Below are 15,331 nucleotides of genomic sequence, written 5' to 3'. Positions count from 1 at the left end.
TTGCCTTGGAAAAGAATGCACAGTGAAAGTCTGCGAATTCCTCATCTCTCCTGAACATTTGCAAAGGAAAAGCCAGTCCTTGAAAAAGTGAGCCTAGTTCAGGAATAGCTTCTTAGCTTCTGGGGTTTCATTCACCCCAATACTCGGGGAGTTGCTTGACAGACATGCTGCAGAAGATTGCCAGAAGTCTCAAGAATAAGAGGAGAGGGATAAGAGAAAGTAAAGCCATTCATTTCCAGCTTTTAATACGACTTTGATTGAAGGGACTTGAATTGCATGAGCCCCTGTTTCTGACAGTTTGCAATTTAACTGTAGGAAATGATTCCATTTGCTGTGGTGGGAAGTGACCAGGAATACCAGATTAATGGAAGGCGAATTCTGGGAAGGAAGACTAAGTGGGGCACAATTGAAGGTAAGAAGTCTCACTCTTAATTGTTGCTCCTCACCATCACCCGGGTTTCAGGATGCCAAAGGAGCATTTAAATCTGCAAAGATGATGACAGTTCTGTGTAGGGATGGGCTGACACTGGCTTCTGTGCATTCTGGAGACTTCCTCCCTCTTCTGAACCAATTATAACAAGTTAGCTGAGTCAGGCTTTTCCCCACATGGACCTCCATTTCTCAGAGGGACTGCAGTTTGTCTGTTTCTTTAAGAAAAAAAGCAACGCAAATTTGCACAGATTGCATAGATGTTTTCAAACGCATGCTATTTTCGCAAATGGTTGTATTTTATACAAAGGGAAAGCCAAAAAGCACATGGATATAGTGCAGTGTCCATAATATTGGCTGATTTGCAGCATAAGCAAGTTAGCACCAGGACATGGTTGGCAAACCCGAATCCCAGGGGCATAATTGTGAAACCTTTGGATTTTCATGCCCTTACTGGATTCCTCACACATCACTACTTACATGCATCACCTATTGTATGGAAGTGTGGTTTGCTGCCCTCTGCTGCACAGAATGAGAACTTTCCCAGAATAGGAATCCACTTCTGTGGTTTAAGTTACTCACAAACATGTCTGACTGGGAAAGTGAAGAGGAATCCCTTTTGGTCTCCTGGAGCCAAAGGGTATGCCTCAGCTGTTGTTGGAGGACTGCATGCGTAAGGATTTGGAGCCAAGTTGCAGATGGCCTTTTTCTTCCACCAGACAGAATAGAACTAAATAGTACAGCCAGTGGTTTCAGCAGGGACTGCAGGTGTAGGAAGAAGTAAGCAGGATTTTCTGCTTGCCCAGGATGTTCCATTGTCTTTGTGTTCATTCTTCATTTTCCATCTAGACACTTTCCCTTTATGGGGAAGTTGTAGACCAGGAGATGGCAAAATGTGGCCATCCAAATGTTTTGTTCCTCAGCCCTAGTGAGCTTGAACCATGGTGAGGGCAGATGGGAGTCATGTGGCCCTCCAGATGTTGACCAGTGCCTACAAAAATACAGGATGCTAAAAGGAGAGGTGTAAAGTCTTAGCCTATCCTAGACCTGCCAGAAGAAAGAGGCCCTTCTCTGCTTTGAAGTGAAGAATCCTCCTGAAATTTCTTCAAAGCATTAGTCTCACTTTATGGCCTATCAGACACAGATCCAGAGTAAGAAAACAAGATGCTCCTGCTAGAAACTGCAGCACCACAGAAAATGCTGGAAGAGAGGAGCAGGAAGGCAAATGCAACTCAGGATTGCACCAACACGTGTGAAAGACAACAGGCAATTGATTTTACTTACTTCTCTTTAAGTAAGAGTTTCCATGTCATGCTGTAGCTCAGCCCAAAGATAAGGCACTGAAACCTTTCCCTCCATTTTCCTCTTACCTTCTGTAAAGCACCAAGCAAATGAATGCTGCTATATAGGACATTTTATATCGCAACTGAAATCTGTGGGAGCAAAAGGGATAATATGGAGGGGGGGCCCCACGACCCATCAGTGCCATCCCTGCATTTATCCAGTCCTCTGTATCAGCAATTGTGAAGGACGCTAGCAGCCTAAAACATAGAGTCAAGTAACATTATTTGTTTGCAGCTACCAGCACTTGCTTGATCTTTCCCATGAATCAGCTTCTGAACCTTAAAGATGGAACTGTGCATGAGCACGCATACTTGCCCTGAATTCTTGGATCCTGATAGCGTTGCATCCTGCTTGACAACATGGAAAGATGTCCAGAGACATGTGTGTTACAGTAACCAGGACTAGCAGATAGAGGGCTGTCAGGGAGATAGCAATTCACTTTCGACAGCATGGGTGTTTACTTCATTGAGTTTGCCCCTTCTCCTGTCTTTGGCTGCTTTTCTCTCTCTGTCGATACATCAGTTTTAGGCAGTTTGTGTTTGCGTTTTTTAAATCATGTTAGTCAGCAGAATGTGGTAGTGTTAAAATAGTCGCTCATGACAGATTTCTGGGCCAAAGGGCTGGAGCAGGCAACTGGCTTGACTTGGTGTTCAGAGGCCTCCTTTCTGGGGAGCGGTTGATGCTGCCCAGCATCGATTCAGGATCACATGTGAAAAAGGGTCTTTCTTGTTTCAGTGATGTGCCGTTTTCCAGCACATGTGAAAGAAATGGCCTCATGGCTCTTTTTTCCTGCCATTCTGTAGACAGAAATGCATAACTGAAAATGGCTGTCTCGTCTTCGTGTACACCTCTTTGTATGTCAGGGAGTACCAGCCAGGAAATAAAATAAATCCCCAATTTTGCCCTCAGTCTGCCTTTAATTCAGTTTCTTGCCTATCTGTTGCTCTTTGCTTTCTGGAGACATGGAAAATATACTAGTCTGTAAATGGAATTACACAAATAACCACTTCAATAAGAAGTGTGTGGAGAGAGGAGATGCTGCTGGCCATGCTCATTCTGTTCCTTTAACCTAGGTATCCTACAGAAAATTGTTTCCAGTATCATGTTATATCTGTGCGTTTTAGACACACAGGGACCACTGGAGCAACGGAGTCCACATAATTCACTGGCATCCCACTGGAAATATCTGAGGCAGTTTATGTCTTCCCTCACACTGGCCTCTTACTGCCTGCACCATCAAATGACCCGTTCTCTTCTCACTAACCCTTTTCTAATACAAGCTACTTTAATTTTGGTGCTGCTTTTCTGGTTATATAGGTTTCTCTGAATTGTGATTGTTTTAACTCCTTAGAGGAATTGCTTATCTCAACTAGGATTTCTGTAAGAAAACAGTTGGTTCATTTTAAGCCTTCTGCTTCCCCCCTGTGGCCAGTCTTTAGTAACTCATAAAAACAGCAAGGCCATCAGAAGGCAGGTGCTTAATAGATTCTCTGAGAGATGGCACTTCCTGACTGTTTATAGGAGGTGGGAGAGAGTAAATATGGCTTTCCTCTAGGCAAGGCATATAATGCCATTGGGGAACTTTCTGAAGAGCTACATCTGATATTCACATGTAGCCTTCTCTCAGCCCTCCGGATTTTTTCAACCACCATCAGCTCCAACCATGCAGTCAAAGTTGCCCAGCACCTCTGCAGGGGTACTATGATGGAGGAGCCTGTTCTGACTTAACAGAATGAGATGCTTCAGGGACAAGGCAGCTGTTTTCTGGTGGGTGGGCCAGGGAGGCTGTCCAAACTATGCTTCAGCCATCTTTGTGAATTAGTGTGAGTTTTGGAATCCTGCCTCGCTCTGTAATTTTACTTTTATGCTAACTAACATCCAGTACCGTGTCTTGCTTTTACAGTTGAGAATACGACGCACTGCGAGTTTGCTTACTTGCGGGATCTTCTGATCAGGTTGGTAGCACTTTGCCAGGAGGAAAGTTGGTGGGAAGGGATCATTCAATTCAGTCCCAGTTCTTACTTCTGGAGTTGAAGCAAGAACTTAGTCTTGGATATGAATGCATGTAATAGTGCATTGGAAGTAACACTGAAGCCACTGCAACATCCTTGCTTTTGTCATAGCTGGTAAAAGCAGCTCAGAGTGACATTTGAGTGAGAGGAGCTGACACGGCCATGCTTTCCCAGGCCAGCCAGGCCTGCCTAGAGGGAAGAAGGAATTGAGAGAAGCAGCTGACCTTCCACTGAGTTATTCTGTTGGCCAGTCTTCCTCAGTTCCACCTACAGTCTCCAATAAAGGTCGTTCTCAGCTACTGGAGGTACCAGAGATAAATCTGGGCTCTTGTGTTTGTGGGATCTTGAGCTTTGAAGTTGTGCAAGTGTTCTTCTTTGTTACCTTATAGTATCCAACTACTGTTGCTATTGTTTGCAACACAAGAGTTGCATTGCACTTTTTTCAGTATAGACTTCTCTCCTCCTTCCTCTAGGACACACATGCAAAACATCAAGGACATTACCAGCAGCATCCATTTTGAAGCCTACAGAGTCAAACGCTTGAACGAAGGCCAGAATATGCTCTCCAATGGTGTAGCTGACAAAGAGGAGTTGGTGGCCAATGAAATGTAACACTCCAAACCTGAGTTAGGACCCGATTTACTCTTTTCCCCCCTTCTGCTTTCTCTCTTCTTTAAAAAAAATCATATAAGCCTTCCGTTGGGGCTTCACTGTTCTTCTCTCCTTTCTGCCAATGATACACACGCTGCTGATGTTAACTGACCAAATAACAGTATTTCCTTTAATAAATGTACTCTCTCTTTTCCAGTCTCTGTGGTGTTAAACATCTCTTCTGTCCTTCCCTTTAAGGTGTAGCAGTAGACAAGAAGGGAGGGGTGAGTTTGCAGCTAATGTCAACAGGAGAAGGTTTTCTTGGTTTCATGTTCAGCATCAGTTGTAGCCATCCTCTGTGATGGGTCAGCACGACTTTTCTTGGAGCTCAGTGGTGGAACTCCCATTGATTGTAGCAATCTTAGGCTCTTGAGGCTGAGGGAGCAGGAGCTGAGCTTTTCCCTCTTGGAATGGAATCGTACTTGCACAGACATCTTGCCTACTGAAGAAGCCTGGAGGTTCCTCATGTAGACCCATAGAGTCCGGGGTGAGGCTGCAGTCAGGAGAAAAGGGGATGTCTCCCATTCCTTACCTTGTTTATGAAGCCTCACCCTGAGAAGAGAGTGAGGCACATCTGGACATGGCAGCTTTCTTTAGCAACTTTATTCATTTTGGCCTGGTGAGAAGTTCAGATGGATGCTAGATAGGACGTGTCACAGCATCTTCCTACTGCATGCAAGGAGGAGGAGAAACTTAGAGAGGAGCCCATTACTGCCTTCCCTGTTTCAGTTGCTCAGGTCTAAGGAAATCTTTCTGAGCTTTTTCATTTACCTAGTGCCAAAAGTTTACTCTTTCGTATGTTGAGGTGGGAGGGATCTGCTTTGCTAGCATATCTTCTCCCTCCCTCCCTCCCTCCCTCCCTCCCTCCGTGTGTGTGTGTGTGTCTGTGTAAAACTCCGTCCACTTCAGGTGATTTTTTTAATGATTAGATAAGGCTTTTTATAATGAGGGTAGAGTGATCCAGAGATTAGTTATGACCATGTGTAACCATTCCACTCGGCACTAGGCAACTCTTACTCCAGTGTGTCTCATCTCTATCCCCTTTCCTTGAAAAAAAAAACAGCAATAACATGAAGCCACTTTGCTCATTAGAAAAGAGGAAGTGGCCAGTTGTGGGATAAATCATGTCAATTCTATTAAAGACAGGCTGCTCTTGGTAAGTGTAGATCACTCTGAATCTCAGAAGGGGAGTCCTCTTCCTCGCAATATTCCCCTCCATCAGGGCTGGCACCCCAAACCCTGCTGCTTCCTCAGAAGTGCATGTGTTAATCCATTACACTCATCCGTTCAGACTTTGTTCAAATGTTCAGTGTATGCTTGCCTGTTACAGAGGCTCAAACCATTTATGCAAAGCCAATGTAGAAGAGTCTTGTCCTTAGAATCATTAGGCTGACCTTTCCAACATCTTTGAGAGTATAGAGAAGCTCTAGGTCTGGATAGTCTAGCTTTTCTTGGTGTGCAATTTCTGTGTGTAACCCTTTGAAGTGAGGCTAAAACTCCCAGGCGTACATATGTAGACATGCTGTACGTGTTGTTCATCTTGTGAAAAGCTGTATTGCATGGAAACCGGAGACCAGGATTTTGCATGCCTTCTGCAACATACAGCTCTTGATCAAAGGTCCAGTGTAGTTGAGAGAGCCCTCTGAAGATGCAACAGATGCAGTTGCTCCATAACAGTGGAGGAATTAAAAACCCCGCAGTTGCTAACTGTAAACCCAAATCAGAGAGACAGAACCCTTGTTTCTTTATGCCATCTAATCCAGAGAGCCAATATATCCCAGCCTTCCCTTCTTTGGAAGGAAATAATCTTTGTAGTCAGCTCTGCAGAACAGCTCTTTTGGTGCCACATACTGGTAGATTCACCACAGCTCAGAAAGCACCAGCCAAACTGGCCTCTTGTGGAGCCCTCAAAAAAAGGAAGGGTGTGTTGGCTCGGGGCTTTCATACAAGGCCCATCTTCAATTTCCCTCCTGTTCATTCAGGCCCCATTGTGACCCACTCTCAGGATGAACACCTTACAGGAATGTTCACACGCCACAGTCCGATGCCTGCAGATGGCCAGCTTTTCCCTCTTGCAGGTCTTCTTAGTTATACCATAGAAACTGTTCTGCACTCAAGACTTCCTATGACCTCATTTGCTGCTTCCATCCTGCCCATGACAAATGTTTTTCTTTCATGAGTCCACATTATCAGACATTTTGTTCTGTTTTGTTTGGTAATACATGTCCTGATGAATAAACTTCCAAATATTCTTTATTCAGAGGCGCTCATAAATTTTGTGCTGCAAGTAAATCTAAACCGCCCTTTTAACATTTATGTTGTCCTTCCCAAACTAAAAACAAAAACGGCGGAAACTTAACTGAGCTGTGTTAAGCTGAGGAAAATTATTTTTTTTACTTGCTGACTTGCTATATTTTAGCAAAATAAAAATTGTGTATTAACTAAAATATATATATTTCAAGTGTTTAAGACTATGAAATGGAGAATGTCATTTTTCCTAAATACACTTCAGGAAAAAAGCATCATATCTTACTTGCCAATATCTCAGCCAGCAAAAGCAAAACAGAAATGACATTCTCCTTTTATATTGTACTTTGGAGTGGGAGGGGAGGGATTACTGAATAAAACCAAAAAATTCATCCACGTCTAAAAAATGACTTTTTGAGGATTGTATGCATTATGACAAAATTAGTCCAGTTTTGTATAAATAATAGTGTTTAATATGTATTTCCCAAAAATAAATGTTTCAAATGGAAAATGTCAGGAAAGTTGAATTTTTTTCATAATCAAAGTGTATCGGGCCAAATGCTCTGGGGGAGATTTGGAGGGTTTATGTTGGCGGGGGCGGGGGGGCTATGCAAAGGAAGAGGAAAGGAAATGGAAGTCACATTTCACACACCAGTATCCTTCTACTTGCAGAATGAGTTTCTGGATCCAACCCTACATATATATGTAAGCTTGGGGCCCTGAGTTGAAAACTGCCCAAGAACACAAAGGCACTTTTGGACATTCATCTTTAGGAACTTTTTTAATACAAAAGCTGCTTCAGCTTCTGCTGAAGTTCCCAGTTAAATGCAGGGGGAGGGAGGCAGAGTAGAATGGATGCACATTTTATATCCCCTGCCTTCCTTCTCCTTAATACTTAAGGCTACCACTTTGTCTTGCGCATAGTGATTAGTTCAGATTTTCTTCAACTTTAAAAAAAAAACCACCCTTGATGGCAGTCACCAAAAGAGCACCAACCCTGTGTAACAGCTTTCAAATTATACCATAGAAGAGATTGTTTCCAGCACATACATGTTCACAAATAATGCAAGGCTTTATTAGTTTAAAAAAAGAAGAACGAAAGCAGAGTCCTCCTTTGTTGGAGGCTAGAGAAATGCAGTGAAGAACTGCCAGATCAGAGGTTGACACATAGGTGTCTAATGCCGCCACAGTGGAGTGTCAAGGTCATGAAGCCATTAATCGTAACGTTCACCAGATCTGAAGACGAGAAAGGACAGATTACATACAGTGAGAAACATACCTCACAATTACCGCCTGCTGATATTTCAGGGTCAGCAAAGATGTGGGAACATCCCACATTTGTAAACCTGAGAAGCCAGCCGCCCCAGCTCCCTTGATTCCCACTCATGTGGTTGCATTTGGCTCCTTGTATGCCGTCAGAGCTAAATAATGAATCGGCCAAGCTGGGCATCGCTAGTACAATGCAATTGCATATTATTCCATATTCCTACATAATCTCACACTTGCAATCTCATTTGACCTGAAGCAAAGGAAGAGGATATAACTCCATAGGAAGTTTCGAAAAGATGCTAGTATATTCCTCATTGACATTCTGTAGAACCTGCCTGGCACATACGAACTGAACCATTAATCCGTGACTTCTTGATTCAGAAGAACAGTAAATGAACCTGTGGCACCTTGAATGGCCAACTGTCCAGAGTTAGGCAAACTCTGGGGCCCATGGGCCCATTTGGCAATTACAGAACCTCAGGCAACATTGTAACATGGCTGCATGGAAGGAGTGGCCAAGGACAAGCAACTTGCCTAGAAAACTAAATATAATGCTTCTACCAGCCTGGCCATGACCATCTGAGGTGCAATCTATGGCTGGAAATAGTAAAGTGATTCTCCCTCCTGGAAGCAGGGCTAAATTGAACTCCAACACAGACTAGATGAGGCCTGTGGGCTGGAAATTGACCTTCCCTGCTTTAAAAGGTACCATGAGACTGAGTTACTTTTGTTGCACTAGACTAACACAGCTACCTGTCTGAAATCTGTCACTTCCTTGTTAATGATCGCAAATGCTCTCAAAAGACCTAAGGCAACCCTAAGAAGCCAGCTTACCTTTGATACAAATTGCTGCCTGAAATGAGGATTGCAATTTGAGCATATCCTTGAATAGTGGGTTCAGCTACTGGTGGCAGGAGGGGAAGTGCAATATATACCAGGCCTACTTCTTATGTACAAGGGCAAGGCACTTCAAGTTGAAATGGCTGATGGGTTTTTTTGGCAGCTGAAGGTAATGGCTTTCTGTTGCTTTGTATCCTCTGGCCCTTGCATCTGCTCAAAAGTTCAGTTCCGCTGTGTGCTTGCCCTTAGTCTGTGAAGCTCTTCATGTGCTGAGGGAGATGTGGGGGTGGCTGTAAGCTTAGTGCTGGCATAGAATGGAGGAGGCACTGCTCACTGGCTCTGTAGGTTGTGCTAGGCTTGTCCCCCACCTGAATCCCCAGCTCAGGAATCCAGAGCATGGCCACATCCAGCACGGACTGAGTACGGGATGTTTCAGACTGCCACACTCTCCTACCTGGACCTCGATGGGTGAAGCACTGTAAATCGGTTCACCACCATTGCTGGCAATGCTGTCTGGGACTTCCACCTTCATTCCCCTAATGCAGCTGTCCCACCGAGAAGAGGCCACGACCCAGAAAGGTACATGAGCTGTGCACCATTCAGTGCAAAGCAGAACACTTAAGTATTCCGAGTATTCTAACTTCAGTTATTTGCAAATCATGTTCCAAAAGTGTCAATCTAAGTCACATCTTTTTTCAGAAACTCAAGACAAAGAACATGTCTGCACTATTAAAAGTAAGCCACCCAGTCAATTGAAAGCTAGTGGAGATGCTAAAATTCATATTAGTATAATACTTCTCATAGTCATATTATACTAATATGATTAGTATTATACTAATATGAAGTATAAAGTAAAAAGAACACAAAGGTTGTGCAAGCTTTTGAGATCTCCAGATCATGTCATCAGGCAAGACATTATTTTAAAAGGCAGAAGTGGAATTGGGGAGGGGAAAATGACTTGATGTGAAGCCACATTGTCAACATTTTCACAGTGTGACTTCCTTTCCAAAAATGTAACAGTCCTACTGTAATGAAGATGTTTGCACCGAATTTGAGCAGATGTTGGAAATATACTGCACAGGGTGCATTTTTTCCCTAGGATAATTTAATTCCAATCAGCATCTTTACAGTAGTCCTAATTTCACAAAATGAAATTTACCTTGGGTGAGTGCCACGATGACTTACAACTCCAAATTCAATATTCTGTCCAAGGAAAGTGTTGGAACTGCTTGGTTGGTGGGGGGCGGGGGAGATGGAGAGCATGTGCTGCCTATAAGGAATGGCTGGAGGGTGGGAGGGCAGCAGAGGCCTATGCAGAGCGGGCTCTCTTGGGTTTCTTCATTGTCCAGCTAAAGAAGGCCAGGGAGCAGCCCAGGGAAAACCCACTTGCAGGCTGGCCTGCAGCCAGCGGCCTGGTTGGCGACCAGAGCCTAAGGATAGCTGTCCTTGCAGCAGGGGAACCTGCGCCAAAGAAGTGCCCCCCTGCCAGAACGACAGAGAGGCCCGACTGCGCCATGCGGCTCCCGCTCAAGAGAGAACCTGCTATAAATAATGAAAATAAAAGAGAACATAAATAATTAAACCAGCTCAGAGTAAATGGCTCCCGAAAACGTCTGCCTGATTTAAAAACTAATTACTTGAAGGGTAATCACCACCAGAAACAGCATATATTTACCCACAATGCTTCTCTTCCTTCTCCCCCACCCCCAATTCTTTTCTATCTCCTAATCATTATCTAAGGCATCAATATTCAGACTTATCTTTCATCACTATCACACAATAAACTGGACTGGACTCTTCCATCTGTCTGATTAATAACTTGGAGCCTTATCCCCAAATGCTATAAATCCTCTCCAGCAATAACAAAACAGGAGCGCGTGGCTTTCCACAGACACAACTGGCAGGCTGGACTGGGCCGGAATGGAAAGGCCTGAAGTGGTGCAGAAGGGCGATAACTTGCTAAGCGGGTGCTGCCAGTTACAAGGGCCTGGGAGGAAGGCTGGCAAGTAGCCTTGCTCAGCACTGCAGCTCCAAGGGCCACCAACAGAAGTCAGCAGCCACGACCTCAGCAGCAGCCTCAGGCCTATATTTGTGGGCAACCTTTGTTCCCAGAACTGCATCTGAATTGTTACAGAATGGGGATTCCACCATTCTAAAATGGCTATTCTTAAACAAATAAGAGTGAGAGTGCTTTGCTAATCACACAGAGATCTACCAGAGGATCCCAGACTATTTTGTGCCCTCTGTTGTTTCAAGCTCTTCTTCATCCAGAAAAACTAGTTGTATGGCAGATCATGGCTCCCAAACATCCGGCCTGCTCCAAACTGCTGCCCTTCAGATGTGTTGGACTGCAAGTATTCTCAATCAACAGCTTGGGGAAGATGGCTCTAACACTTGGGCAAGGGAGATCTGGGCATCTGTGGTGTAAAATACAATACTTGCTGGAATTCTTCTGCATAACAATAAAAAGGGGAGCCACTTTTGCCCATTTTACTCACGTTGCTGCCATAAAAAATGAAGCAGAAAAGCTTTTGTTTTTTGTTATCTCCAACTTTGCAAGAGGGAAAAAATTGGATATCATCATTACAATTATTAACCAGTAAAAATAAAAATGGAAGGAACCCATCTTTCATCCAGTCATCATTTCACCCTCTGGTTAAATGGCAGGATGGGCAGGCTAGTTGGATTCTACAAGAACTACTAACTCATGCCAGGCTCAAAAGAGTGTCTCAAGAAGTGGACACAGACTGCAAAACTGAGCAGGCCATGAATTTAATTCCATTACCAGAACTTGGGCTCATATGGTGCACAAACCTTTTTACATACATACATCTCTCCCTAATACCCATCACAAGCTTTCTTCGTGTCAGCAAGCCAATTTAGGAGGGGAAAAGACTTTTTACTACTATTTTTGCTAATCTGTTGGGAGTCAGAAGCTTTGCTGATTTACCACAAATCACCTGGAGATCTACCAATATATCTCAATTTAATTTTTGCCTGTTCCTGACTTCCCATACTTATTTAGACTGTAGGTTTTGAACTACTCTTGGATGAGTCCTTACAGCAGGGGATGGAGAACATGTCATTCCCATCATCCCTAGCTAGCATAGAGAGCCAGTGTGGTGGGGAGGCTAGAGTGCTGGCCTGGGGACCTGGAAGATCTGGGTTCTAGTCCCATTTGGCCTTGAGGTTCACTGGGTCACTTTGGGTCCGCTACAGGCTCTGACCCCACCCCATCCGGTGACAGCTGTGAAGGTAACAAGGAGCTGTGCAACCTGCTTTGAGTTCCTCACAAGAAGGGAAAAAGCAGGATAAAAGCAAGGTAACAACAACATCTGGAGGGACATAGACATAGACACCCCACCTCTGCACTGGAGGGTGCCACTGATTAAATGAGCAATCAGTATAAACTTGGGCTGGTCACATTTGCTTTTTGCAACAGAAAAGCAAAACAGGAACAGATGGTTCCTGCCCCTTTAAATAGAAACCGGAAGCTGCAACAGGTGAGTCAGGGTGCTTTAGCCACCGAATAGCTGCACCTGGTGCAGTTCTTCTTTGTATGCCATTCCTTAGGAGAGGTCCAGAAGTTGGGAGCAGTCAGAGTTTCCACTGTGCTTTGCAGGAAAAGCAATCAACCAGCTTACCAAATGATTACATGGACTATGTGGTAAGCTTTCAATTGTTTGGTGAAAGAGTGTCTATATTCATGTTGGGTCTCCTATTTCTATCTACATTATGGCTGAACTACTCTTTATGCTTGTTGTGTAGCATGTAACTATGACCTGGTGTGTGTTTAATGAGATTAGTTAGTTGCACATGCTCCTTTCTTGGCTGTACTCCTACCGAAATGGTAACTGAACAATGCTGCATGATTTGGAGCTTTAGGGGAGGAAATTGTGCTAATGGGATCCTGCTCCCTCAACTCCAAACCCTGGAAGGGGGTATGATTTTTCAACTGGAATACAATTACAAGTGAAGAGATAAGTCTCCTCTTGTGGCATATTGGACTCAGAGTAAGAATAACCCACACACATGTTCATAATTAAACTAACCAACACTCAAGATGCAGCCATATGCTAAGTAGTAACTTGTAGTCAGGCCTCAGGAGTTTTGCATTTCTCAGTGAGAAGGCCAGTGATGGTAGCAGACATTTGGCAAAGTCAAGTGGCTGTCTCAGGTGGTGCTGAGGTTTTGGATACAAAACTCTATGCATTAACCAGCCTGCCTGCATCCCTTACGCTGCTCAGGTGAGATAGACAATACTGTCCCATCACCATGCTGCAATAAGATTCACCTGCCTAAGGAAAAGGAGCCTTTTTGTCCTTTGCCTCAGGCAGCAAAAGTTCTCTGGTTCTCCCTGAATGGTAGTTAAGATTTCCGAAAGTTCCCTGGTCTCTCCTTATTGATATTCCACTACAGCTTCAGGGAAGTTTGTGGCACATTCTAGTTCACACGCTGCTTGAGGTTACACAGAAAAATACCTTTAACATAAATCTCATTTTAAAAAAAACCAAAAACCAGGAAAGCAGCTAAACTAAAGATGCTGTCAGGCACAGTTTATTGGTATCCCTTTTGAGTGAAGAATGTGGTCATGTGGCAGACTCTGCCACTTTAGAATTTCTGCATCCAGCTCTAGTGGTTTATTTCTCTATGCTGGGAGTCCCTTCAGTCTCTTGTCACTTCTTGTGCATTCCCTCTCTTTCTCACAAACACTAGCAAGAAAGGAAGAGGAACATCAGCTTTACATCTTGCAAAGACACTGATTAGGACTAAATTGACCTTCCCAGCATCGTGCCCTGCTGATATGTTTGGCAGATTTTGGACCTTGAATGAAAACACAGAATTTTGGTTTGCCTATTGAATATCTGCCAGTCTCTGTGTACACATGGAGGGGGCAGCACAATGGTATTCCCTCAGCTTTGTGGCTCCCCAGTTCACACACTGAATGTGGACGTCCAAGCCAGGGAAGCCTGCTAGGCTGGCCAGGCTGCCTTCACAGAGGGTAATCCTCTGTTAGTAAGACTGTCAGAGGAACGGTCCTCTATTTGAAGGATCACCCAGTCCAAATCTAGTTTAAAGCGAGAATTTAAGAAAAAGGGAGCACATGAGGCTCAAAGTTGTCCCTCAAGATTTAGCACTTGGAGAGGGCTAAGACAGACACACAGGTGACCTGCTCAGTCTTCTCTGTCACAGTGAGATGTGCTGTATTTGTGTTTACATTATGGGGATTATTTCTAAATTTGGCTCTGTGCATATAAAGCAAAATATGCAAATTTTTGCAAACATATCCTCCTCTTGTTGGGTGATACAGTTCCTCATTTCAGCAACATTTTAGCAACCAGCCTGTTCCCTGCACAAATCTTTGTGCAAACTGGAACCCTGTATAAGCTGGTTCCAGCCCCTCAGCTCAGAAGTTCGTGGTCAATTCATGAATGCTGTTGGGCAGAACCAGGGAGCTGCAAGACCTTAGGGACAGGTTCTTACAGTACTTGGATCCCCTGCTTAACACTGCGAGAACCCTCCATGCAGGGCTACTATGGATTTCGAAAAGGCACAAGAATATTGCAATCACCAACGAGAATCCATGTCCACATTGTACATGCCTCAAGTTCCCTTTATTCCATACATTCTGATGACAAGTCTATATTCCAAAGGAAGCAGAGCTTAAATAGTGTAAGGGGGTTTCATGCATGTAGACTTTGGATTAAATATTAACTTGCTGTATTTGGTTGATAAGAATAAACAGTACTATTAATAATGCATATACTCATTATGAGTATGGCAGCTGACCAGTGGAGCTAAAATTGCACAAACAATTCAGTTCAATCCCATTCACTGCCCAAGTACTTCTCCATACTCCAACACCTACTTATCTTTCATATTTGATTATGCTGCTGCAGACCTTAATAGCTGATAGAGATGTTTTAAGAAATATTTGGCTCAACCCTTTAGGGATTTTCATAAGCAAGGTATGGAAGTTGCTTATTGACCACTTGTATGAGGATTCCTCCAATGCTTCCTAATGTCTACAGCCATCTCTGGGGACCAAGGGGGTTTCCACCTGCTTAGAAGAGAAATGAACCCTCATTTTTTGAGTTGGAGGTGAGTGCATGTGGGTCATTCACCAAATCTCTGACTCCCTGCCTCTCTATGTCTCAAACACTGACCTCTAGTCCCTGGAACACCCTAATTACCCTGGAATACCACCAAGAGATGGGTACCATGGGGCAGAAGGATGAAAGGGAAAATATGTTATTGTTCTGACAGCAGTTTAGAGGGCTTCCTGGTAAGTTGCCCCCTACCCTCTGCCCCCTAGCACTGGCAAGCTGATTTTCCCAGTTTCCTACCATGGAGTAGAAAGATGGGAGACTGTGCCCAAGGCATCTGTGGGCATGTGCAGTGGTGGGAAGACCACCTCTGATGAGAAAAGTGGCAGCAGCTGAGTTCTAGGGAAATTAAGATGGTGGTGGCTGCTGCCATTGCCTGACATTTCTTTTTAGTGCTGAACCATAAAATGATAACTTTAAGAAAAATAGAAC

At 44.0% G+C, this 15,331-nt stretch overlaps 1 protein-coding gene across 4 annotated transcripts in view; it reads left to right on the top strand.

Annotated features, from left to right (window-relative positions):
- SEPTIN9 (septin 9) overlaps positions 1-7,195 on the top strand; it is a 238,280-nt gene extending 231,085 nt beyond the window's left edge. For all 4 annotated transcript variants that reach the window (XM_044454011.1, XM_044454010.1, XM_044454013.1 and 1 more), the window contains 3 exons: positions 316-412; positions 3,677-3,728; positions 4,259-7,195. In XM_044454011.1, the coding sequence (XP_044309946.1) occupies positions 316-412; positions 3,677-3,728; positions 4,259-4,397 (288 nt within the window). In that variant the 3' untranslated portion in view covers positions 4,398-7,195. The remainder of the gene's footprint in view (positions 1-315; positions 413-3,676; positions 3,729-4,258) is intronic.
- Positions 7,196-15,331: the final 8,136 nt, after the last annotated feature.

This window comes from Varanus komodoensis, unplaced genomic scaffold (genome assembly GCF_004798865.1).
Source record: "Varanus komodoensis strain SLA01 unplaced genomic scaffold, ASM479886v1 scaffold7_1, whole genome shotgun sequence".
Taxonomy (NCBI): Eukaryota; Metazoa; Chordata; class Lepidosauria; order Squamata; family Varanidae; genus Varanus; species Varanus komodoensis.
Note: the sequence above shows the minus strand (reverse complement) of the source record. Positions and strands in the feature narration are given on the sequence as shown.